Source organism: Hypanus sabinus, unplaced genomic scaffold, assembly GCF_030144855.1.
Source record: "Hypanus sabinus isolate sHypSab1 unplaced genomic scaffold, sHypSab1.hap1 scaffold_578, whole genome shotgun sequence".
Classification (NCBI taxonomy): domain Eukaryota; kingdom Metazoa; phylum Chordata; class Chondrichthyes; order Myliobatiformes; family Dasyatidae; genus Hypanus; species Hypanus sabinus.
In genome coordinates, this window is record NW_026781437.1 from 261,544 (window position 1) to 288,328 (window position 26,785).

General features: G+C 48.8%; 1 protein-coding gene across 1 annotated transcript in view; it reads right to left on the reverse strand.

Annotated features, from left to right (window-relative positions):
- Positions 1-526: 526 nt before the first annotated feature.
- Positions 527-26,785, reverse strand: part of LOC132389459 (NACHT, LRR and PYD domains-containing protein 3-like) — a 36,124-nt gene continuing 9,865 nt past the window's right edge. The window contains exons 5-9 of the mRNA XM_059961981.1: positions 23,143-24,880; positions 6,135-6,221; positions 1,728-1,898; positions 1,405-1,572; positions 527-1,240 (exon numbers count right to left, since the gene is read on the reverse strand). Coding sequence (XP_059817964.1) covers positions 1,153-1,240; positions 1,405-1,572; positions 1,728-1,898; positions 6,135-6,221; positions 23,143-24,880 — 2,252 coding nt within the window. The 3' untranslated portion in view covers positions 527-1,152. The remainder of the gene's footprint in view (positions 1,241-1,404; positions 1,573-1,727; positions 1,899-6,134; positions 6,222-23,142; positions 24,881-26,785) is intronic.

Genomic DNA, 26,785 nt, shown 5'->3' on the forward strand with positions numbered 1-26,785 from the left:
GCCCATCTACGTCTCTATCTGTCCCCCTCATAATTTTAAACACCTCTATTAAGTCACCCCTCAACCTTCTACGCTCCAAAGAATAAAGACCTAACTTGTTCAATCTTTCCCTGTAACTTAGGTGCTGAAACCCAGGTAACATTCTAGTAAACCTTCTGTGTACTCTCTCTATTTTCGTGACATGTTTCCTATAATTCGGTGACCAGAATTGTACACACTGCTCCAAATTTGGCCTGACCAATGCCTTGTACAATTGTAACATTACATCCCAACTCCTCTACTCAGTGCTCTGATTTATAAAGGCCAGCATACCAAAAGCTTTCTTCACCACCCTATCCACATGAGATTCCACCTTCAGGGAACTATGCACCATTATTCCTAGATCACTCTGTTCTACTGCATTCCCCAATGCGCTACCATTTACCATGTATTATTTCAGTTCATCGGGTGCTGGGGGCAGCAGTAACCCCAGGTCACTGTTTCTCCTCGAATGAGACTCATGTCCGACACCAAGACAGGAAGTTGCAGCGGTTTATTGATTTCATCATGACAAATGTAAATCTACTCACTCACAGTCACACACAATTAACTGACCGGCGACAACGAGTGACCGGTTGAATAATCAGTCCCGTTTCTCACCGTCACTCTGCATCGGGGAACCGATGATTATAAAATCACACTTCAGGGCCGTGTCCGGGATCGCTGCAGATCCAGGGTCACTGCAGAGGGATTTGTCCATTTAACATCATTATATCGGCCAGGCTGCCGAATGCACCGTCCTCAGCAAAGGGAGCAAAAGGATTCTCTCCCGCGATCATCCCCCCTCCCCTCAACCCGGGACACCGGTGTCCCAGACTGAGCCCCAGACCCTGGGATCTTCCTGTCTGGGTAATTCCCCGGGGTGTCACGTAGGAGTCTCGAACACGCACATCCGGTGGAAGCTGCCCCGCCGGACAACAGGCGGAAATACATCACTGCGGCACCACTCCGAGCGACGCACAGAGCGAGACCCGAGCAGGTTCCGTTAAAACCGTTGGTAATCAGCCCCGACGCGCGGCCATTAATGGTAAGGACGGAAGTTAAAGGGGAGGGCGGGGAGTCGGCCAAATGTCCCCATCCCGCGGGCGGGGATGTTCACACATTCACACATGTTCACACTCTCACTGTCAGTCCGGGTGTGACTCCCCGCAGAGATCTCAGTTCCTTCCTCCCGGTCTCACTGAACCGATTCCCCACCAGCCTGAAACAGATGGGAGAATAAAAATGAAATAAACAGATTACACAACAGTGTCAGTTACAGGGGACCGGGGTTAATGTTTCAACAACACTCACAGACAAATATCAGCAGAAAACCCGCGGATCCGCTGATATTTTATCACATTGAACATTAACACAAACACTCACTCGATCCACTCCAGACTCGGGAGGGTCTGTATGAGGAGGCGGAGAACGGGGACAGATCGGTTTGTCAGAGAGTTTAATCCCAGGTCCAGCTCCGTCAGTGATGGGTTTGTACTGAGACCGGAGACGAGATCCTCGGCACCAGAATCTGTGAGACCGACATCCTCCAGCCTGGAGATGAAAGAGAGTGACGGTGAAGGACACAGAGAGACAGGAGACGGTACAAATCCCCAGTGTTTATCAGTAACACAATTACTGATCACATTAATGTTCAGTGTCAGACACCCAGTGACTGTAAACACAATCTCCCACAGTCTGGTACTTACCCCAGTTTCTGTATTTTACACTCCGGGTTCCTCAGAGCCTCAGACACAAGTTTCACTCCTGAATCTCCCAGTTTATTATCACTCAGGTTCAGACCCGTCAGTGATGGGTTTGTGCTGAGAGCGGAGACAAGATCCTCGGCACCAGAATCTGTGAGACCGACACCTCTCATCCTGGAGATGAGAGAGAGTGAGGGTGAAGGACACAGACAGACAGGAGACGGTACAAATCCCCAGTGTTTATCAGTAACACAATTACTGATATTTTCTTCAGCACGACTGGGCAGGTCGGCCAGTGAGAACAGCGAGAAGAGTTTAAAAGGAAGACAGATTTACAGACCGAGCGTCAGAGGAGCGGGAGACAGAGTAGGAAGGCTTTGGCTCAACGGGGCTTCGGTGATAAAGGGTCGAGGCGAGGTAGGTTATCTGTTTACAATACAGACAGAGAGTATGTGTGTGAGGCTGGGTTTCTGTGCTCGGTGTCAGATGTGGGAGATCCTGGAGACTCCCAGCCTCCCGGAAGGCAACATCTGCACCCGGAGTGTCGAGCTGCAGCTCCTTAGGGACCGAGTTAGGGAACTGGAGATGCAGCTCGATGACCTTCGTCTGGTCAGGGAGAGCGAGGAGGTGATAGAGAGGAGTTACAGGCAGGTGATCACACCGGGGCCACGGGAGACTGAAGAAGTGGGTCACAGTGAGGAGAGGGAAGGGCAAGGAGCAGGTACTAGAGAATACCACTGTGGCTCTACCCCTTGACAATAAGTACTGCTGGAGAGAGAACAGCTACACCTCTGGCACAGAGTCTGGCCTTGTGGCTCAGAAGGGTGGGGAAAGGAAGAGGATGGCAGTAGAGAGAGGACTATAGTTAGGGGGGTCAGACAGACGATTCTGTCTGAGGAATGAAACACATGAATGATGGTAGTTTGCCTCCCAGGTTCCAGGGCCAGGATGTTTCTGATCACGTCCAAGATAGCCTGCAGTGGGAGTGAGAACAGCCAGAGGTCGTGGTACGTATTGGTACCAATAACATAGGTAGGAAAAGGGAAGAGGTCCTGAAAACAGACTACAGGATGTTCGGAAGTAATTTGAGAAGCAGGACCTCAAAGGTAGTGATCTCGGAATTACTGTCTGTCCCACGTGACAGTGAGAATAAGATTAGGATGAGGTGGAGGATAAACGCGTGGCCGAGGGATTGGAGCAGGAGGCAGGGATTCAGATTTCTGGATCATTGGGACCTCTTTTGGAGCAGCTGTGACCTGTACAAAAATGACGGGTTGCACTTGAATCCCAGGGGGAACAATATCCTGGCAGCAAGGTTTGCTAAGGCTACTGGGGAGAGTTTAAACTAGAATTACTGGGGAGAGGGAACCAAATTGATGTGATGGAGGAGAGGAAGGTTGGCTCACAAATAGGGAGAATTTGGAGGCAGTGTGAAAGGGAGGATACGCAGGTGATAGAGAAGGGAGGCACTCAGTCCGATGGTTTGAAATGTGTCTATTTTAATGTAAGGAGTATGATGAATAAAACGGATGAGCTTAGAGCGTGGATCAGCTCTTGGAGCCAAGATGTGGTGGCCATTAGAGAGACTTGGATGGCTCAGGGGCAGGAACGGCTACTTCAGATGCCAGGCTTTAATTGTTTCAGAAAGGACAGTGAGGGAGGCAAAAGAGGTGGGGACCTGGCACTGTTGATCAGAGATAGTCTCACGGCTGCAGAAAAGGATGACGTCATGGAGGGGTTGTCTAAGTCGTCTCTGTGGGTGGAAGTTAGGAACAGGAAGGGGTCAATAACTCGACTGGGTGATTTGTATAGACCACTCAGCAGCAACAGGGACATCGAGGAGCAGAAAGGGAGACAGATTCTGGAGAGGAATAATAATAACAGGGTTGTTGAGGTGTGAGATTCTAACTTCCCAAACATTGATTGACAGCTGTCTAGAGTGAGGGGTTTAGATGGGGTGGAATTTGTTAGGTGTTTTCAGGAAGGTTTCTTGACGCAATATGTAGATAAGCCTACAAGAGGAGAGGCTGTACTTGATCTGCTATTGAGAAATGAACCTGGCCTGGTGTCAGGTCTCTCAGTGGGAGAGCATTTTGGAGATAGTGATCACAATTCTATCTCTTTTACCATAGCATTACAGAGGGATAGGAACAGGCAAGCTAGGGAAACTTTTAATTAGAGTAAGGGGAACTATGAGGCTATCAGGCTGGAACTTGTAAGCATAAATTGGAAACTGATGTTCAGGGGATATTTTTGTGGGGTTCTGAGTCGGTACGTTCCAGTGAGACATGGAAAGGACGATAGGGGACAAGATCTGTGGTGCACAAAGGCTGTTGTAAATCTAGTCAAGAAGAAAAGAAAAAATTATGAAAGTTTCGAAAAACGAGTTAATAATATGAATCTGGAAGATTTTAAGGACAGCAGGAAGGACCTGAAGAATGAATTCAGGAGAGCTAGAAAGGGCCATGAGCAGGCCTTGGCGGACAGGATTAAGGAAAACCCCAAAGTATTCTGCAAGTATGTGAAGAACAAAGGATACGATGTGAGAGAATAGGATCAAACTGGTGTGACAATGGAAAATTGTGTATGGTACCGGAGGAAATAGCGGAGGTATTTAATAATCCATTTGCTTCAGTATTCATAACGGAAAAGGAACTTGGCAATTGTAGGGATGACCTGCAGTGGACTGAAAAGCTTGAGAATGTAGAAATTAAGAAAGAGTATCTGCTGGAGCTTTTGGAAAGCATCAAGTTGGATAAGTCACCGGGACCGGAAGGTAGAGCAGTTGATGTAGTGTATATGGATTTCAGCAAGGCATTTGATAAGGTACCCCAAGCAAGGCTTACTGAGAAAGTAAGGAGGCATGGGATCCAAGGGGACATTGCTTTGTGGATCCAGAACTGGCTTGCCCACAGAAGACAAAGAGTGGTTGTAGTTGGGTCATATTCTGCATGGAGGCCGGTGACCAGTGGAGTGCCTCAGGGATCTGTTCTGGGACCCCAAGTCTTCGTGATTTTTATAAATGACCTGGATGAGGAAGTGGAGGGTAGTGTTAGTAAGTTTGCTGATGACACAAAGGTTGGGGGTGTTGTGGATAGTGTGGAGGGCTGTCTGAGGTCACAGCGGGACACTGAAAGGATGCAAAACTGGGCTGTGAAGTTGCAAATGGAGTTCAACCCAGATAAGTGTGAAGTGGTTCATTTTGGTAGGTCAAATATGCTGGTAGAATATAGTGTTAATGGTAAGAGTCTTGACAGTGTGGAGGATCAGAGGGATCATGGGGTCCGAGTACATAGGACACTCAAAGCTGCTATGCAGGTTGACTCTGCAATTAAAAAGGCGTACGGTGTGTTGGCCTTCGTCAGTCATGGGATTAAGTGTCGAGAGGTAATGTTTAAGAGTTGACAGGTTATGAGGGGGGTAGATCGAGGTGACGTGGATAGGCTTTTTCCATTGAGAGTAGGGGAGATTCTAACAAGAGGACATGATTTGAGAGTTAAGGGGCAAAAGTTTAAGGGTAACACGAGGGGAATTTCTTTACTCAGAGAGTGGTGGCTGTGTGGAATGAGCTTCCAGTAGAAGTGGTAGAGGCAGGTTCGGTATTGTCATTTAAAGTAAAATTGCATAGGGATATGGACAGGAAAGGAATGGGGGGTTATGGGCTGAGTGCAGGTCGGTGGGACGAGGTGAGAGTAAGTGTTAAGGCACAGACTAGAAGGGCCAAGATGGCCTGTTTCCGTGCTGTTATGGTTACATGGTTATATGTTGCAGCTATATAGGACCCTAACCAGACCCCGCTTGGAGTACTGTGCTCAATTCTGGTCGTCTCACTCTAGGAAGGACATGGAAACCATAGAACGGGTGCAGAGGAGATTTTCAAGGATGTTGCCTGGACTGGGGAGCATGTCTTATGAAAATAGGTTGAGTGAACTCGGCCTTTTCTCTTGGAGTGACGGAGGATGAGAGGTGATTTGATAGAGGTGTACAAGATATTCAGAGGCATTGATAATGTAGATAGACAGAGGCTTTACCCCAGGGCTGAAATGGCGAGCAAGAGAGGGCATAGTTTTAAGGTGCTTGGAAGTAGGTACAGAGGATATGCCTGGGGTAAGTTTTTTTACACAGAGAGTGGTGAGTGTGTGGAATGGGCTGCTGCCGGCGGTGGTGGAGGCGGAAAAGATCAGATCTTAAAACTCCAGGATGGCTACAGTGAGCTTAGAAATATGGAGGGCTATGGGTAAAACCGAGGTAATTCTAAGGTAGAAACATGTTCAGCTCAGCTTATGTGGGCCGAAGGGCCTGTATTGTCCTGTATGTTTTCTATGTTTCTTTGTTTCTACTGATCACATTAATGTTCATTGTCAGACACCCAGTGACTGTAAGCACAATCTCCCACAGTCTGATACTTACCACAGTTTCTGTATTTTACACGCCGGATTCCTCAGAGCCGCAGACACCAGTTTCACTCCTGAATCTCCCAGTTGGTTCTCCCCAAGTCTAAACACAAACAGACAGATTGATGAACAAATTGATTCAAACCATGGGTCTGGGGGAATTTCTCTCACTCGGATATTTCAGGAAACATTAAACCCTTCAGTAAATCACTGATCGGAATTCACATCACTGTCAATGTCCCTCCAGGGTATTCACCGTATGTCAGTAATTTATCCTGTCGGTCTGACCCTGTAAATTCCACATATTCAATCCGATACCCCGATAGAGAGAAAAGTGTTCCTGAACGAAATGCAGAAATGTCAATGGGACATTTTGAAATAGACCCACCCGAGCTAAAGGGATGGGGGAAAGAGATCCCACCAGAAGAGTGGGGGGTGGGAACAGAGGCCCCATACGAAAAAGGGTGATAGTGAATAGAGATCCCACAGGAGGAAGGGGGATGGGGAAGAGAGATCTCACAGGAGACAGTGGAATGGGGAAGAGAGATCCCACAGGAGAAATGGGGATGGGTAAGAGAGATCCCACAGGAGAAATGGGGATGGGGAAGAGAGATCCCGCAGGAGGAAGGGAGATGGGGAAGAGAGATCCCACTGGAGGAAGGGAGATGAGAAAGACAGATGCCACAGGAAGAGGGGAAAGGGAACAGAGGCCCAACAACAGGAAGGGGGATGGTGAAGAGAGATCCCACAGTTGGAAGGGAGATGGGGAAGAGATAGATCCCTGAAGAGGAAGGAAGATGTGGAATGGAGATCCCACGATGATTGGAGGATGGGGAACAGAGATCCCACAGGAGTATGTGGGATGGGTAAGAGAGATCCCACAGGAAGAAAGGGGGTGGGGAAGAGAGAGCTCACAGCATGAAGGAGGAAGGGGAAGTGAGATCCAACAGCAGGGTTTGGGAAGAGAGATCCCATAGGAAGAAAGGGGATGGGGAAGATAAATCCCATCTGAGGAAGGATGATGGGGATGAGAGATCCCAAAGAAGGATGTCGGATGGACGTGCGATCCCAAAGGAGGGATGGGGAAAAGATAAACCAGAGGAAGGGGGATGGGTAAGAGATCCCACAGGAGGAAGGGGGATGGGGAATAGATCCCACAGGAGAAAGGGGGATGGGGAAGAGATCCTACAGGAGGAAGGGGTATGGGAAAGAGAGATCCCACAGGAGGAAAGGGTATGGGGAAGAGAGATCCCATAGGAGGAAAGAGGATGGGGATGAGATATCCCACCAGAGGAAGGGGGATGTGTAAGAGATCCCACAGGAGGAAAAGCGATGGGGAAGTGAGATCTGACAGGAGGAAGGGGGATGGGGAAGAGAGAACGCACAGGAGGAAGAGGGATAGGGAACAGTGATCCCCCAGGAGGAAGGGGGTTGGGAAAGAGAGAGCCCACAGCATGAAGGGGGAAGGGGAAGGGAGATACAACAGCAGGGTTGGGGAAGACAGATCACACAGAAGAAAGGTGGTTGGGAAGATAAATCCCATCGGATGAAGGGGGATGTGGAACAGATAGATCCCTCAATATGAACAAAGATGTGCAGGAGAGATTAAAAAAAAAGAGTGGGGGATGGGAACAGAGGCCCCACACGAGAAAGGGAGATGGTGAATAGAGATCCCACAGGAGAACTTCAGATGGTCGAGTGTTCACAAAGGAGGAAGAGGAATGGGGAAGAAAGATCCCACTGGAGGAAGTAAGATGAGATTGATGCCACAGGAAGAGGGGAGTGGGAACCGAGGCCCAACAGCAAGAAGAGGGTTTGTGAAGAGAGATCAGAGGAGGAGGTAGGGTGGACGAGCGATCTAAAAGCAGGAAGAGGGATGGGGAAGGATCCCAAAGGAAGTGGGGGGATAGGAACAGAGACCCCACAGGCCGAAGGTGGATGGGGAAGAGAGATCCAACAGGAGGAAGGGGGATGTGGAAGAGAGATCCCACAGGAGGAAGGGGGATGGGGAAGAGAGATACCACAGGAGGAAGGGTGATAGGGAAGAGAGATGCCACAGGAGGAAGGGCGATGGGGAAGAGAGATACCTCAGGAGGAATGGATTTGTGAAAGAGAGATCCCACAGGTTGAGGGGGCATGAGAACACAGGACCCACAGGAGGAAGGGGGATAGGGAAGAGCGATCCCACAGTAGGAGGGGGGATGGGGAGGAGAGACCCCACAGGAAAAAGGGGCATGGGGAAGAGAGTTCCCACAGGAGGAATGGGGATGTGGAAGAGAGTTCCCACAAAAGGAAGGGGGGTGGTGAAGAGAGATCCCACAGGAGGAAGGGGGATGTGGAAGAGAGATACCACAGGAGGAAGGGGGATGTGGAAGGATAGGTCCTACAGGAGGAAGGGGGATGGGGAAGAGAGATCCCACCAGAAGAAGGGGGATGGGGAAGGGAGAACCCAGAGGAGGAAGGGGGATGGGGAAGACAGATCCCACAGGAGGAAGGGGGATGGTGAATAGAGATCATAGAGGATGAAGGGGGATGGGGAAGAGAGATCCCACAGGAAGAGGAAGGACTGTGAAGAGAGATCCCACAGGAGGAAGGGGGATAGGGAAGACTGATACCTCAGGAGGAATGGATTTGGGAAAGAGATCCCATAGGTTGAGGGGGCATGAAAACAGAAGACACACAGGAGGAAAGGGGGTGGGGAGGAGCGATCCCACAGGAGGAAGGGGGTTGGGAAAGGGAGATCACACAGGCGGAAAGGAGATGGGGAAGAGAGATACCGCAGGAGGAAGAGGGATGGGGAAGATAGATACCAGAGGAGGAAGGGGGATGTGGAAGAGAGATTCCACATGAGGAAGGGATATGGGGAAGAGAGATGTCACAGGAGGATGGTGAATGGGGAAGAGAGATCCCGAAGGAGGAAGGGTGATTGGGAAGAGAGATTCCATATGAGGATGGTAGATGGGGAAGAGAGATACCACAGGAGGATGGTGGATGGGGAAGAGAGATCCCGAAGGAGGAAGGGTGATTGGGAAGAGCAATCCCACAGGAGGAAGGGGGATTGGGAAGAGTGATCCCACTGGAAGTGTGGGGATGGGAACGGAGGCCACACAAGAGAAAGGGAGATAGGGAATCGCACTCTTCTTATGGGATCTCCCTTTCACATTCCACTTACTGGTTTTAGATCACTCCTCCATCTGAGCTCCTCCTCTGGGCTCTCTCTTCACCGTACCCCTTCCTGCTGTTGGGCCTCTGTTCCTTTTCCCCTCTTCCTGTGGCATCTGTCTTTCTCATGTCCCTTCCTCCTCTGGGATCTCTTTTCCCCATCCCCCTTCCTCCTGTGTGATCTCTCTTCCCATCTTTTCTGCTGTTGGATCTCCCTTCCACTTCCCCATTCCTTCTGAAGAGAGACCCCACAGGATGTAGGTGTAATCGAGAGGAACTGGTGGGTATTCGAACAGAGGCCCTACAGGAGTAAGATGGGGAAGAGGGATCTGACAGGAAGGGGAGGGACAGTGAAGAGAGATTATACAGGAGGAGGGGGGGATGGGGAAGAGAGATCCCACAGGAAGAGGAAGGACGGTGAAGAGAGATCCCACAGGAGGAAGGGGGATAGGGAAGACTGATACCTCAGGAGGAATGGATTTGGGAAAGAGATCCCATAGGTTGAGGGGGCATGAAAACAGAAGACTCACAGGAGGAATGGGGGTGGGGAGGAGCGATCCCACAGGAGGAAGGGGGTTGGGAAAGGGAGATCCCACAGGCGGAAAGGAGATGGGGAAGAGAGATACCGCAGGAGGAAGCGGGATGGGGAAGATAGATACCAGAGGAGGAAGGGGGATGTGGAAGAGAGATTCCACATGAGGAAGGGATATGGGGAAGAGAGATGCCACAGGAGGATGGTGAATGGGGAAGAGAGATCCCGAAGGAGGAAGGGTGATTGGGAAGAGAGATTCCATATGAGGATGGTAGATGGGGAAGAGAGATACCACAGGAGGATGGTGGATGGGGAAGAGAGATCCCGAAGGAGGAAGGGTGATTGGGAAGAGCAATCCCACAGGAGGAAGGGGGATTGGGAAGAGTGATCCCACTGGAAGTGTGGGGATGGGAACGGAGGCCACACAAGAGAAAGGGAGATAGGGAATCGCACTCTTCTTATGGGATCTCCCTTTCACATTCCCCTTCCTGGTTTTAGATCACTCCTCCATCTGAGCTCCTCCTCTGGGCTCTCTCTTCACCGTACCCCTTCCTGCTGTTGGGCCTCTGTTCCTTTTCCCCTCTTCCTGTGGCATCTGTCTTTCTCATGTCCCTTCCTCCTCCGGGATCTCTCTTCCCCATCCCCCTTCCTCCTGTGTGATCTCTCTTCCCATCTTTTCTGCTGTTGGATCTCCCTTCCACTTCCCCATTCCTTCTGAAGAGAGACCCCACAGGATGTAGGTGTAATCGAGAGGAACTGGTGGGTATTCGAACAGAGGCCCTACAGGTGTAAGATGGGGAAGAGGGATCTGACAGGAAGGGGAGGGACAGTGAAGAGAGATTATACAGGAGGAGGGGGGGATGGGGAAGAGAGATCCCACAGGACGATGGGGCACGGGGAAGGGAGATCCCACGGGAGGATGTGGGATGGGGAAGAGAGATCCCACAGGTGGAAGGGCGATGAGGAAGGGAGATCGCACAGGTGGATTGCTACCCATGCCCCGTGCTAGTGAGGCTAGAAATAGGAAGATAATGCAGCCAAATACGTGGCTGAAGGGATTGTGCATGAGGGAGGGTTTCATGTCTCTGGACAATTGGGCTTTCTTCCAGGGGAGGTGGGACCAGTTCGAATTGGACAGTTTGCACCTGAACTGGAGGGGACTAATATCCTTGCCGGTAGCTTAGCAAGTTCTGCTCTGGGGGTTTTAAACTAGATTGTAGGCGGAGGGGGCAGAGGGTTAGAGCAGATAGTGAAGATAAGGAGGATAAAGAACATGTGTGGCCTGCAGTTATACACAGATATCAATGGATTATACGTGACAGGAATGTTCTCAGGTGCACCTATTTCAATGCAAGGAGTATTGTAGGTAAGGCAGATGAATTTAGATCATGGATTGGCACATGATGATATCGACATTACTGCTATTGGTAAGACGGTTGCGGGAGGGGCGGGACTAATAACTATATAAGTATATAACAGTTACAGCACGGAAACAGGCCATTTTGGCCCTTCTATTCCGTGCTGAACGCTTACACTCACCTAGACCCACTGACCTGTACTCAGTTAATAACCCTCCATTCCTTTCCTGTCCATATACCTATCCAATGTTACTTTAAATGACAGTACCGAACTTGCCTCTTCCACTTCTACTGGAAGCTCATTCCACACAGCTACCACTATCTGTAAAGAAATTACCCCTCATATTACCCTTAAACGTTTGCCCCCTAACTCTCCAATCATGTCCCCTTGTTTGAATCTCCCCTATTCTCAATGGAAAAAGCTGATCCACATCAACTCTTTTTATTCCCCTCATAAGCTTAAATACCACTATCATCCCCCTTCAACCTTCTACGCTCCAAAGAATAAAGCCCTAACTTGTTCAATCTTTCTCTGTAACTTCGGTGCTGAAACCCAGGTAACATTCCAGTAAATCTCCTCTGTACTCTCTCTATTTTGTTGACATCTTTCCTATAATTTGGTGACCAGAACTGTACACAATACTCCAAATTTGGCCTCAACGATGCCTTGTACAAATTTAACGTTACATCCCATCTCCTCTTCTCAATGCTCTGATTTATAAAGGCCAACATACCAAAAGCTTCCTTCACCACACTATCCACATGAGATTCCACATCCAGGGAACTATGCACCGATACTCCTAGATCACTCTGTTCTTCTGCATTCTTCAATTCCCTACAATTTACCATGTTTGTCTTATTTGGATTATCCTACCAAAATGTAGCACCTCACACTTATCAGCATTAAACTCCATCTGCTATCTTTCAACCCACTCTTCTAACTGGCCTAAATCTTTGAACAACAAGCTTTGAAAACTTTCATTATCCACAATGCCACCTATCTCAGTATCATCTACACACTTACAAATCCAATTTACCATTCCATCATCCAGATTATTATTAGAGGCTCACCACGAGTCACCACTTTAATGCAGACAAGTGTGAGGTGTTGCATTTTGGATGGACAAATCAAGGTAGGATATACTCAGTAAATATTAGGGCACTGAGGAGTGCGAAGGATCAAAGGGATCTGGGAATTCAGATACATAATTCCCTGAAAGTGGCGTCACAGGTGGACAGGGTTGTAAAGAAGGCTGTTGGCATCCTGGCATTCATAAGTCAAAGTATTGAGTATAGGAGTTGGAATATTATGGTGAGGTTGTATAAGACATTGGTGAGGTAAAGTTTTGAATATTGTGTGAAGTTCTGTTCACATAACTATAGGAAGGATATCAGTAAGATTGATAGAGTGCAGAGAAGATTTACTAGGATGTTGCCTGGTCTTCAGGAGTTGAGTTGCAAGGCAAGATTGAACATGTTAGGTCTTTATTGCTTGGAGTGCAGAAGAATGGGGGGGGGGAGATTTCAAAGAGGTTTTCAAAACTGTGAGGGGTATAGTCAGGGTAAATGCGAATAGGCTCTTTCCACACAGATTAGAAGAGATACATTACAAGAGGACTTGGCTTCAGGGTGAACGGGGAATGGTTTAGGGGGAAATTCTTCACTCAGGGGGTGGTGAGAGTGTGGAACGAGCTGCCATTTGATGTAGAAAATGCGGACTCACTCAAGATTGAAGAATAAATTGGATAGGGGTATGGATGGGAGCAGTCTGGAAGGTTATGGACTGGGTGCATGTCGATTGGACAAGCAGAATAAAGTTCCGGCAGAGCAGAAGGGCTGAATGGCTTGTTTTCTGTGCGCTTGTGTTTTATGATTTTATGATTCTCTGAAAGAGTGTGGGGAGGAGAGTTCACTCTGGCACAAGGTCGAATGGGAAGACAGCTCCCACAGGAGGAAGGGAGATGGGGAAGAGAGATCCCACTGGAGGATGGGGGATTGGGAAGAGAGATCCCACAAGAGGATGGGGGATGGGGAAGAGAGATCCCAGAGGAGGAAGGGGGATGGGTAAGAGAGATCCCACCGGAGGATGGGGGATGGAGAAGAGAGATCCCACAAGAGGATGGGGGATGGGGAAGAGAGATCCCAGAGGAGGAAGGGGGATGGGGAAGAGAGGTCCCACAGGAGGGAGTGGGATGGTGAAGAAAGAGCCCACAGGAGGAGGTTGGATGGACGAGCAAACCAAAATCAGAACTTGAGATGTAGAAGTAAGAAGAGTGAGTGATGGGAACATTCGACCCACAGGAAGATAGTGGAGGGGGAAAGAGATACCAGAGGAGGAAGAGGGATGGGGAAGAGAGGTCCCACAGGAGGGAGCGGGATGGGGAAGAGAGATCCCACAGGAGGAAGGGGGATGGGGAAGACAGGTCCCACAGGAAGAGAGGAATGGGAACAGAGTCTCAAATGAAGGAAGAGGGATGGTGAAGAAAGAGCCCACAGGAGGAGGTTGGATGGACGAGCAAACCAAAATCAGGACTGGGGATGTAGAAGTGAGAAGAGTGAGTGATGGGAACATTGGACCCACAGGAAGATAGTGGAGGGGGAAAGAGATAGCAGAGGAGGAAGGGGGATGGGGAAGAGACATCCCACAGGAAGAAAGGGGGTGTTGAAGATAAATACCACATGAGGAATTGGATAGGGAAGAGCAATCTCATAGAAAGGAGATGGGGAAGAGAGATCCCACAGGAGGAAGGGGGATGGGGAAGAGAGATTCCACAGGAGGGAAGGGGATCGGGAAGAGAGATCTCACAGGTGAATTTCTACCCATGCCACTTGCTAGTGAGGCTAGAAATAGGAAGATAATGCAGCTAAATACGTGGCTGAGGTGATGGTGCATGAGGGAGGGGTTCATGTCTCTGGACATTTGGGCTTTCTTCCAGGGGAGGTGGGACCAGTTCGAATTGGACAGTTTGCACCTGACCTGGAGGGGACTAATATCCTTGCCGGTAGCTTAGCAAGTTCCGCTCTGCGGGTTTTAAACTAGATTGTAGGTGGAGGGGGCAGAGGGTTAGAGCAGATAGTGAAGTGGAGGAGGATAAAGAACATGCGTGGCCTGCTGTTATACACAGATATCAATGGGTTATACGTGAGAGGAATGTTCTCAGGTGTATCTATTTCAATGCAAGGAGTATTGTAGGTAAGGCAGATGAATTTAGATCGTGGATTGGCACATGATGATATCGACATTATTGTTATTGGTAAGACGGTTGCAGGAGGGACAGGACTAATAACTATATAACAGTTGCAGCACAGAAACAGGCCATTTTGGCCCTTCTAGTCCGTGCTGAACGCTTACACTCACCTAGTCCTACTGACCCGTACTCAGTTAATAACCCTCCATTCCTTTCCTGTCCATATACCTATCCAATTTTACTTTAAATGACAATACCGAACCTGCCTTTACCACTTCTACTGGAAGCTCATTCCACACAGCTACCACTATCTGTAAAGAAATGACCCCTCATATTACCCTTAAACGTTTGCCCCCTAACTCTCAAATCATGTCCTCTTGTTTGAATCTCCCCTATTCTCAATGGAAAAAGCTTATCCACATCAACTCTTTTTATTCCCCTCATAAGCTTAAATACCACTATCGTCCCCCCTCAACCTTCTATGCTCCAAAGAATAAAGACCTAACTTTTTCAATCTTTCTCTGTAACATCGGTGCTGAAACCCAGGTAACATTCCAGTAAATCTCCTCTGTACTCTCTCTATTTTGTTGACATCTTTCCTATAATTTGGTGACCAGAACTGTATACAATACTCCAAATTTGGTCTCAATGATGCCTTATACAATTTTAACGTTACATCCCATCTCCTATTCTCAATGTTCTGATTTATAAAGGCCAACATACCAAAAGCTTTCTTCACCACACTATCCACATGAGATTGCACCTCCAGGGAACTATGCACCATTATTCCTAGATCACTCTGTTCTACTGCATTCTTCAATGCCCTACAATTTACCATGTTTGTCTTATTTGGATTATCCTACCAAAATGTAGCACCTCACACTTATCAGCATTAAACTCCATCTGCTATCTTTCAACCCACTCTTCTAACTGGCCTAAATCTTTGAACAACAAGCTTTGAAAACTTTTGTTGTCCACAATGCCACCTATCTTAGTATCATCTACATACTTACTAATCCAATTTACCATTCCATCATCCAGATTATTATTAGAGGCTCACCACTTGTCACCACTTTAATGCAGACAAGTGTGAGGTGTTGCATTTTGGAAGGACAAATCAAGGTAGGATATACTCAGTAAATTTTAGGGCACTGAGGAGTGCGAAGGAACAAAGGAATCTGGGAATTTAGATACATAATTCCCTGAAAGTGGCGCCACAGGTGGACAGGTTTGTAAAGAAGGCTGTTGGCATCCTGTATTGAGTATAGGAGTTGGAATATTATGGCGAGGTTGTATAAGACATTGGTGAGGTCAAGTTTTGAATATTGTGTGAAGTTCTGTTCACATAACTATAGGAAGGATATCAGTAAGATTGAAAGAGTGCAGAGAAGATTTACTAGGATGTTGCCTAGTCTTCAGGGGTTGAGTTACAAGGAAAAATTGAACAGGTTAGGTCTTTATTGCTTGGAGCGCAGAAGAATGGGGGGAGATTTCAAAGAGCTTTACAAAACTGTGAGGGGTATAGACAGGGTCGGTGCAAGTGGGCTCTTTACACATAGAGTAGAAGAGATAAATTACAAGAGGGCTTGGCTTCAGGGTGAAAGGGGAATGGTTTAGGGGGAAATTCTTCACTCAGAGGGTGGTGAGAGTGTGGAACGAGCTGCCATTTGATGTAGAAAATGCGGACTCACTCAAGATTGAAGAATAAATTGGATAGATGCATGGATGGGAGCGGTCTGGAGGGATATGGACTGGGTGCACGTCGATTGGACAAGCAGAATAAAGTTCCGGCAGAGCAGAAGGGCTGAATGGCTTGTTTTCTGTGCGCTTGTGTTTTATGATTTTATGATTCTCTGAAAGAGTGTGGGGAGGAGAGTTCACTCTGGCACAAGGGCGAATGGGAAGACAGCTCCCACAGGAGGAAGGGAAATGGGGAAGAGTGATCCGACAGGAGGAAGGGGGATGGGGAAGAGAGATGCCAAGGAGGAGGTGGGATGGGGAAGAGAGATCCCACAGGAGGAAGGGGATGGGGAAGGGAGGTCCCAGAGGAGGGAGAGGGATGGGGAAGAGAGATCCCACAGGAGAAAGTGAGATAAGAAAGACAGATGCCACAGGAAGAGAGGAATGGGGACAGAGCCGCAAATGAAGGAAGAGGGATGGTGAAGAAAGAGCCCACAGGAGGAGGTTGGATGGACGAGCGAACCAAAATCAGGACTGGGGATGTAGAAGTGAGAAGAGTGAGGGATGGGAACATTGGACCCACAGGAGGATAGGGGAGGGGGAAAAGAGATACCAGAGGAGGAAGGGGGATGGGGAAAAGACATCCCACAGGAAGAAAGGGGATGTTGAAGATAAATACCACATGAGGAATGGGATAGAGGAGAGCGATCTCATAGAAAGGAGATAGGGAAGAGAGATCCCACAGGGGGAAGGGGGATTGTGAAGGGAGATCCCGTAGGAGGTTGTGGGATGAGTAGGAGAGATACCTCATGTGTAATGGGGATGGGGAATAGTGATCCCACAGAAGTAAGGGGGTTGGGAAAGATATATCCCTAGAAAGAAAGATGGTGGGGAGGAGATATCCCACAGTTGGAAGGAGAATGGGGAAGAGAGATCCGACAGGAGAATGTGGGATGGGGAAGAGAGATACATGTGGATGGACAAGACAGAGCCCACAGGAAGAGGGGGCATTATGATGACCCACAGGAGGAAGGTGGATGGGGAAGAGAGATCCCTCAGGAGGAAGGGGATGGGGAAGAGAGATCCCACAGGAGGAAGGGGGATGGGGAAGAGAGATCCCACAAGAGGAAGGAGGGTGTGGAAGAGAAATCCCACAGAACGAAGTGGGATTGGGGAAATGATATGCCAGAGGAGGAAGGGGGATGGGGAAGAGAGAGATCCCACACGAGAAAGGGGGATGTGGAAGAGAGATCCTACAGGAGGAAAGGAGTGGGGAAGAGAGATCCCAGAGGAGGAAGCGGGATAGTGCTGAGAGATCCCACAGGATGAAAGTGGATGGGGAAGGGAAATCCCACAGAAGGAAGGGCAATGGGGAATACAGTTCCCATAGGATGATGGGGTTTGGGAAAGAGAGATGAGACAGGAGGAAGTGGGTGGGGAAGCGAGATCATACAGAGGTTGGGGGATGAGTAGGAGAGATCCCATAGGAGGAAGAGGGATGGGGAAAATAGATGCCACGGGAGGAAGTGCGATGGGTAAGTGTGATCCCACCCGACGTAGGGGTTTGGGAACAGAGATTCTGCAGAAAGAAGGGGGATGGGGAAGAGAGATGTACAGGAGGAAGGGAAATGGGGAAGCAAGATCCCATAGGAAGTCGAGGGATGGGAACAGAGACCCCACGGGAGTCAGGTGGATGGGGAAGAGAGATCCCACTGTAGGAAATGGGATAGGGAAGTGAGTTCCCCCAGGAAGAAAGTGGTGGGGAGTTTAAATCCCACAGATGGAAGTGGGATCGGAACAGAGGCCCCAGAGGGGATGCGGAAGAGAGATCCCACAGGAGCATGGGGGGTGGAGAAGAGAGATTCCACTGTAGGAATGGGGATGGAGAAGAGAAATTCAGCAGGAGGAAGGGAACTGGTGATGAGAGATCCCACAGGAGGAAGGTGTACAGGGAACAGAGCACCCACAGGAGGAAGGGGAATGGAGAAGAGAGATCCCACAGCAGGAAGGAATGTGGAAGGGAGATCCCACTGAAGGAAGGGTGATGGGAATGAGAGATCCCACAGGAGGAAGGTGGATGCTGAGGAGAGATCCAACAGTTGGAAAGAAGTGGGAGTGGGAACAGAGAGCCCAGAGGATGAAAGGGGGTTGGGAGAGCGAGATCTCACAGGTGGCTTGCTGCCCATGGCACGTGCTTGTGAGGCTAGAAATAGGAAGATAATGCAGCTAAATACGTGGCTGAGGGGCTGGTGCATGAGGGAGGGGTTCATGTTTCTGGACAATTGGGCTTACTTCCAGGGGAGGTGGGACCAGTTCGAATTTGACAGTTTGCACCTGAACTGGAGGGGACTAACATCTTTGCCGGTAGGTTAGCAAGTTCTGCTCCGGGGGATTTAAACTAGATTGCAGTGGGAGGGGAACCAGAGTGTTAGAGCAGATAGTGAGGTGGAGGAGGATAAGGGTCATGCGAGGACTGCTTGTATAGACAGATATCAATGGTTTGTACATGATAGAAATGTTCTCAGGTGCATCTGCTTCCATACGAGGAGTATTGTAGGTAAGGCAGATGAGTTTAGGGCGTGGATTGGCACGATGATATCGACATTATTGCAATTAGTAAGACTTGGTTTGCAGGAGGGTCAGGACTGGCAGCTTCATGTTTTGGGTTTCCATTGTTTCAGACGTGATAGGGGGTAGGGATGAAAGGGGGGGGGGAGTGGCATTACCAGTCAGGGAGAATCTCACAGCTGTGCGTAGACGGGAGAGCCCGGAGGGTTCGTCTACAGAGGCCATATGTGTGGAGCTGAGGAACGGGAAAGTGTGAGCACACTAATAGGGTTGTATTATAGACCGCCCAATAGTCAGAGAGAATTGGAGGAGCAAATCTGTAGAGAGGTAGCACACCAATGTAAGAAACAGGAAGTTGTAATCGTAGGGGATTTTAACTTTATTGACGGGGCCTCCCATTCTGAAAAAGGGTTAGATGGCGTGGAGTTTGTCAAATGTGTTCAGGAAACTTTTCTAAATCAATATATTGAGGTACCAACAAGAGAGGGTGCAGTACCTGATCTCCTATAAAGGAACCAGACAGGTCAGGTGACAGAAGTATGTGCGGGTGAACATTTTGGGTCCAGTGACCATAATGTCATTAGTTTCAAGATAATTATGGATAAGGATAGGACTGCTCGACCGGTTAAGGTTCTGAATTGGAGAAGGGCCAATTTTGTGGAAATGAGAGAGGATCTGGGAAGAGTGGATTGGGATAAGTTGTTTTCTGGCAAGGCTGTGTTCAGTAAGTGGAATGCCTTCAAAGGTGACATTTTGAGAGTGCAGAGTTTGCATGTTCCTGCCAGGATTAAAGGCAAAGTTAACAGGCAGAGGGAGCCTTGGTTTTCAAGGGATATTGGTGATCTGGTTATGTAGGTTTTTAGCAGGTATAGGAAAGAAGGAACAAATGAGGTACTTGAAGAGTATAGAAAATGTAAGCGAAAACTGAAGAAAGAAATCAGGAAGGCAAAAAGAAGACATGAGGTTGCTTTGGCAGATAATGTGAAGATAAACCCGAAGGGTTTCTACCAGTATATTAAGAGTAAAAGGATAGTAAAGGACAAAATTGGTCCCCTCGAAGATCAGAGTGGTCGTCTCTGTGTGGAGCCGCACGAGATGGGGGAGATCTTAAACAGTTTTTTTGCGTCAGTGTTTATTCAGGAAACTGGCATAGCGGATATGGAATTAAGGGAAACAAACAGTAGTGTCATGGAACATATAGAGATTAAAGAGGAGAAGCTGCTTGCTGCCTTACCGTGAATAAAGGTAGATAAATCCCCCGGGCCTGACATGTTTCCTCGGACCTTGAGAGAGACACATATAGAAATTGCAGGGGCCCTGGCAGAGATATTTAAAATATCCTCAGCCAGGGGTGTGGTGCCGGAGGATTGGAGGGTAGCTCATGTTGTTCCGTTGTTTGAAAAAGGCTCCAAATGTACACCAGGTAATTACAGACCAGTAAGCCTGACATCAGCAGTAGGGAAATTATTGGAAGGTGTTCTGAGAGATCGGATATACAAGGATTTGGACAGCCAAGGGCTGATAAAAGATAGTCAGCATGGCTTTGTGTGTGGTAGACCATGTTTAATGAATCCTGTAGTGTTTTTCGAGGAGTTTACCAAGAATGCATATGAAGGAAAGGCTGTGGATGTTGTCTACATGGACTTTTGTAAGGCCGTTGACAAGGTCCCACATAAGAGGTTAGTTCTAAAGGTCCAGACACTAGTTATCCATGGAGAGGTTGTAAACTGGATTCGAATTGGCTGTGTGGGAGAAGACAGAGAGTGGTAGTGGATGATTGCTTCTAAGAGTGGAGGCCTGTGACTAGTGGTGTGCCCCAGGGATCTGTGCTGGGACCATTGCTGTTTGTTGTCTGTATCAATGATCTAGATGATAATGTGATAAATTGTATCAACAGGTTTGCGGATAACACTAAGATAGAGGCGTTGTGGACAGCGAGGAAGGCTTTCAAAGCTTGCAGAGGGATTTGAACCAACTGGAAGAATGGGCCAGAAAATGGCAGATGGAATTTAATGCAGGCAAGTGTGAGGTGTTCCATTTTGGAAGGACAAATCAAGGTACGACATACCCGATAAACAGTAGGGCACTGAAGAGAGCGAAGGAACAAAGGGATCTGGAGGTTCCGATACATAATTCCCTGAAAGTGGCAGCACAGGTAGACAGGGTTGTAAAGAAGGCTTTTGGTATCCGGTCATTCATAAATCAAAGTACTGAGTATAGGAGTTGGAATATTATGGTGAGGTTGTATGAGACATTGGTGAGGCAAAATTTGGAGTATTGGGTGCAGTTCTGATCACCTAACTATAGGAAGGATATCAGTAAGTTTGAAAAAGTGCAGAGAAGATTTACGAGGATGTTGCCCGGTCTTCAGGAGTTGAGTTACAGGGAAAGATTGAACAGGTTACGACTTTATTCCTTGGAGCATAGAAGAATGAGGGGAGATTTGATTGAGGTTTACAATATTATGAGGGTATAGACAGGGTAAATGCGAATAGGCTCTTTCCACATAGATTAGGAGAGATAAATAAAAGAAGACATGGCTTCAGCGTGAAAGGGGAAAGGTTTAGGGGGAGCATTAGGAGGAACTTCTTCACTCAGAGGGTGGTGAGAGTGTGGAACGAGCTGCCATCTGATGTGGAAAATATGGACTCACTCTTAAGCTTTAAGAATAAATTGGATAGATACATGGATGGGAGAGGACTGGAGGGTTATGGACTGGGTGCAGGTCAATGGGACAAGCGGAATAAGGTTTTGGTACAGACTAGAAGGACCGAATGGCTTGTTTTCTGTGCTGTACTGTTCTATGATTTTATGATTCTATGGGGAGGAGAGTTCCCTCAGGCAAAAGGGGGATGGGGAAGAGAGATCCCAAAGGAGGGAGGGGATGGGGAAGAGAAATTCCAAAGGACAATGGGGCATGCCAAAGAGAGATCCGACAGGAAAAGTCGATGGGGGAGAGAGATCCCACAGGAGGAAAGGGTATGGGGAAGAGAATTCCAACAGCAGGAAGGGATAGGGAAGAGAAATCCATAGAAGGAAGGGGGATGGGGAAGAGCGATCTCATAGGTGAACGGGAGATGGGGAAGAGAAATCCCACAGGATGAAAGGGAGATGGGGAAGTCAGATCTCACAGGAGGAAGAGGGATGGGGAGGAGAAATCCCACAAGAAGAAGGAGGATGGGGAAGAGAGATCTCACAGGAGGAAGAGGGAATGGGGAAGAGAGATCCCACAGGAGGAAGGGGGATGGGGAAGGGAGATCCCACAGGAGGAAGGGGAATGGGGAAGAGAGATCCCACTGGAGGAAGGGGGACGGGGAGGAGAGATCCCACAGGAGGAAGGGGGATGGGGAAGGGAGATCCCACAGGAGGAAGGGGGACGGGGAGGAGAGACCCCACAGGACGAAGGAGGACGGGGAGGAGAGACCCCACAGGAGGAAGGGGGACGGGGAGGAGAGATCATACAAGAGGAAGGGGGATGGGGAAGAGAGATCCCACAGGAGGAAGGGGGATGGGGAAGGGAGATCCCACAGGGGGCAGCGGGATATAGAGAGAGATTAAACACGATGAAGTGGGAAGGGGTTGAGAGATCGGCCAGTAGGAGAGATGTGGAAGAGGGTTTCCACAGAAGGAAGGGGGTCGGGGAAGAGAATTTCCACAGGACAATGGGGCATGCCAAAGAGAGATCCGACAGGAGGAAGTCGATGGGGGAGAGAGATACCACAGGAGGAAAGGGTATGGGGAAGAGAGTTCCAACAGCAGGAAGGGATAGGGAAGAGAAATCCATAGAAGGATTGGGGAAGGGGAAGAGCGATCTCACAGGTGAAAGGGAGATGGGGAAGAGAGATCCCACAGGAGGAAGGGGGAGGGTGAAGAGAGATCCCACAGGAGGAAGGGGGATGGGGGCGAGATTCCAAAGAATGGAAGGGAGATTGGGATGAGAATTCCCACAGGAGGATTCCAAGGCTAAACGATAATCCTACAAGACGAGAGGATGCAGAATTTTTTTGTACGTGTGTGTTGGGTCTGAACAGAGGCCCAGAGGAGATGCGCCCTCGCTTTTTGCGTATCTGGAAGTGAGCAAAGTCACACACGGGGAAGGGCAGTGGGAAGAAAATCTCACAATGGTATTTCTTTCCTTCTCACTGGGACAGTCTGCTGACGGTCTCTTGTCCCTCACCGGGAAGGGGGTGTGAATCTCTGACCCACCTGCTACAGTCAGTGTCGGTCTGGGTGTCAGTCACAGTGGGAAGGAACATTGTCAATGGACGTGTCACAGGCAGCGAGAAACACGGCCATTCCTGTGATTTACTCCCATTAAACCAATGGTCGTTGTTCACTGATCTGATGAAGTCTCCAACATCCCTCCACAAGGAATCACAGAACCCTCTCGTTGTTGGGGAATTACTGACTGATCCCCTGGGCATTTGTCACAATTCTTAACAATCTGATTTACTACAAATTTACCAAAATGCCTTTACATTGAAACAACACAATGAGACAGTTTTACAGTTCAGAGTGAGAGATAAATCAAGTTACCTCAACTCCTGGCACTTGTGCAGCCCGGGTCCCAGCCGCTGGATTCCTTCACACTGAATGTGGCAGTTCCCCAGGTCCAGGTGTTTTATTGTATCACAGAGTCCGATGACATGAGACAGGACCGCGCAGTCAATCGGGGTCAGTGCCATTCCACAGAATGAAAGTGTTTCCACAGATCCCAGTGCGGTCTGAGCCAGTCCACGATTCTGAGACTCAAACAGGTAGTGCAGTGTGTTCAGGAGGCTCCTTTTACCAGCTTCACTCGCTGTGTTTCCACTCCGGCGTTTAACCTCCTCCTTCACCCAGTCAATCACCCGACAGGTCGTTTGATGAGGAAATCGACCCAGAACCTCCTCCAGGCCCCGAGCTGTCATTGGGTTGGAGAGACCAGCAACAAAACGGAGAAATACCTCAAACCGCCCATCCTTCACGCAATGGACCTCAGTGAGGAGTTTCATGATATCTCTGCCATCTGGGATCAGGAATTGTGCGACTGCAGCTACAAACTCTTGGATGGTGAGGTGTGGGAATGTGTACACCACACTCCGGGCAGAATCCTCTCTCTCCAAAAGCTCCATCAGGAACCCGGACAGGAACTGGGAAGGCTGCAGATTGTACTTGATCAAATCTCCATCTGTAAACACAATCTTCCTCTCGGACACTCCTCTGAAGGCCAACTGACCAACCCTGAGTAACACATCACGGGGGTTCTCAATCTCACGGCTGTGGTTTTTCAGGATGTTGTAAATATAGTAGGAATATAGTTGGGTGATGGTCTTGGGAACTCGGTGCAGGTCCCTGACTCTTTGTGTGAAAAACGGGCCCAGTGCCAGTGCGAGGATCCAGCAGTAGGAGGGGTTGTAGCTCATGGTGTACAGGATCTCGTTCTCCTTCACGTGTTTGAAAACAGCTGCCGCCACCGTCTGATCTTCAAAATGTCTGATGAAATATTCCTTCCGTTCCTCACCAGAAAATCCCAGGATTTCAGCTTCGGTACCGATCTCAGCCTTTTCCAATAAATGTAACTCAGTGGGACGGGTGGTCACCAGCACTGAACACCCCGGGAGCAGCTTGCCCTGGATTAATCTGTACACAATGTCAGAGACCTTGCACTTGAATTCAGGATCTGTGCATGTGGACTGAGGATCTGTATCTCTCCGACTGTCTGAAAAATCAATTGTGTCACTGAATTCATCCAAACCATCGAATATAAACAGCAGTCCCTCTGGGTTCTTCCAGACCTCTCTCAGGATATTCCCAAAGTAAGGATACTGATCCAGAATCAGTTCCTTCAGGTTTATTCTACAGTTAATGGAGTTTAAATCGCGGAATTTGAAACTGAAGACAAACTGGAATTGTTGGTATATTTTCCCCGTGGCCCAGTCATAAACAATCTTTTGTACCATTGTTGTTTTCCCGATCCCCGGGACTCCGGCCACTGCTGCCGAACTCCCAGATTTGGATTTACTTCGGGAAAAGCTGCTCTGGAACAGCTGATCCGTCCGGAGTTTTTCCAGGTGTCCACGGAGATGTTTTTCTCTCCACTCCTCGTGGTCTCTGCCTCTTGCCAGCAGCTCATGTTCCACCAGTCTCCGATCTCGAACAGTAGAAATGACCGTGAGCTCAGCGTATCGATCAACCAGCTGGAAAACCTTCACCTTCTCCGTCATCAGGATCGTGTTTACTCTCAGTGTTTCAGTTTGTGCCCGAAGAGTCTCCTTGTGTTTCTGTTGAACATCTTCCATGGGAACAGACAGTGGACAAACTGTTAGATGCCTCAACTCAGAACTCAGTATTTAAGCACACAGGAGTTAGCTCAAAGCTGTTGCATTAATTGGATTTGTCAATGAATGTTCGTACAGTAAAGTAAATTAAATTAACAGACCGCTGACTGGACAAAGAGGCCTGGTCCAGATAAACACCAGGTCATCACATTTCCACATTAACTGTGCTGTGAAGGTGAGTATTTCCCTGGTAGTTTACTGACCCCCAACTGTCCCGTACTGGACAACATCTCACTACTGCCACAGATATCATTGCTCCTAAGGAAGAATCTTTTCATCCCCAGTGTTGATGTGACATATGGAGATGGAGAAGAGGGTAGTGGGCCCCAGGACCCCGCCAGGGGTATGTTGGGTATCACAGTACGTCAGTACCCTATTATGAATGTGTGGAGTCTCGTAGTGTGTCAGGAACCTGTTTAGGAGTGTGTGGGGTCTCAGCGTGTGTCAGTATCCAGTTAGGAATGTGGGGTCTCACATCCTGTCAGGACCATTCCAGGTGTGTGTGGTTTCTGAGCACAAATTCCACAATGAGTACCCCTTTCCTGCCTTCTCCCCATTTCCCTTGACTCCGCAATCTTTAGGAGCTTTATCTAACTCTTTCTTGAAAGCATCCAGAGAATTGGTCTCCACTGCCTTCTGAAGCAGAGCATTCCATAGATCCACAACGCTGTGTGTGAAAGGTTTCTTCCTGAACTCCTTTCTAATTGACCTACCCCTGATGGCCTCTTGTTCTGGACTCCCCCAACATCAGGACCATGTTTCCTACCTCTAATGTGTACAATCCCTTCAAAATCTTATATGTTTCAATCAGATCCCCTCGCATCCTTTTAGTTTCCAGTGTATCAGGACCCTAATAGGGGTGTGTAGCGCCTTATAGTGTGTCAGGAACCTGTCAGGGGTGTGTAGGGTCTCACAGTGTGTCAGGACCCTGTCAGGGGTGTGTGGGGTTTCACAGTGTGTTGCTACCCTGTCAGCGGTGTGTGGGGTCTCACAACTTGACAGGACGATGTCAGGGGTGTGTTGAGCCTCGTAGGGTGTCAGGACCCTGTCAGTGGTGCGTGGGGTCTCACAGTGTGTCAGGACCCTGTCAGGGGTGTGTGGGGTTTCACAGTGTGTCGCTACCCTGTCAGCGGTGTCTGGGGTCTCACAGTGTGTCAGGACCCTGTTAGGTGTCTGTGGGGTCTCACAGTGTGTCAGGACCCTGTCAGTGGTGTGTGGTGTCCCACATTGTGTCAGGACCCTGTCAGGGGTGTGTGGTGTCTCACATTGTGTCAGGACCCTGTCAGGGGTGTGTGGGGTCTCACATTGTGTCAGGACCCTGTCAGGGGTGTGTGGGGTCTCACGGTGTGTCAGGACCCTGTCAGTGGTGTGTGGAGTCTCACATTGTGTCAGGACGATGTCAGGGGTTTACAGAGTCTCGTAGTGTGTCAGAATCCAGTCAGGGGTGTTTGGGGTCTCACAGTTTGTCAGGACCCTGTCAGTGGTATGGGGGGGGGGGTCTCACGGTGTGTCCGGGGATACGGTGAGCGTGCAGTTAAGTGGACATGAGGCTAGGTTTAGATCAGCCATGTGATCTCCTGGACCAGTTTTCGATTGCCTGTATGAGTCGGAGAGGAATTTTCCAGATTTTTTGTCCTCAATTGGCAAATCGTTTTTTCCCCCCGGTTGATCACATGGGTTTGGGCGGGATGAATAATAAAATAAAATGGGCGGCATGGTGCCCTGTTGTTTGGCACTGTTGCCTTGTGGGATTCGGTGAAAACAGGAGTTAAGATTGGATCAGCCATGATCTTGTTGAATGGCGGAGCAGGCTTGAGGGGCCGATTGGCCTACTCCTGCTCCTATCTCTTATGTTCTTA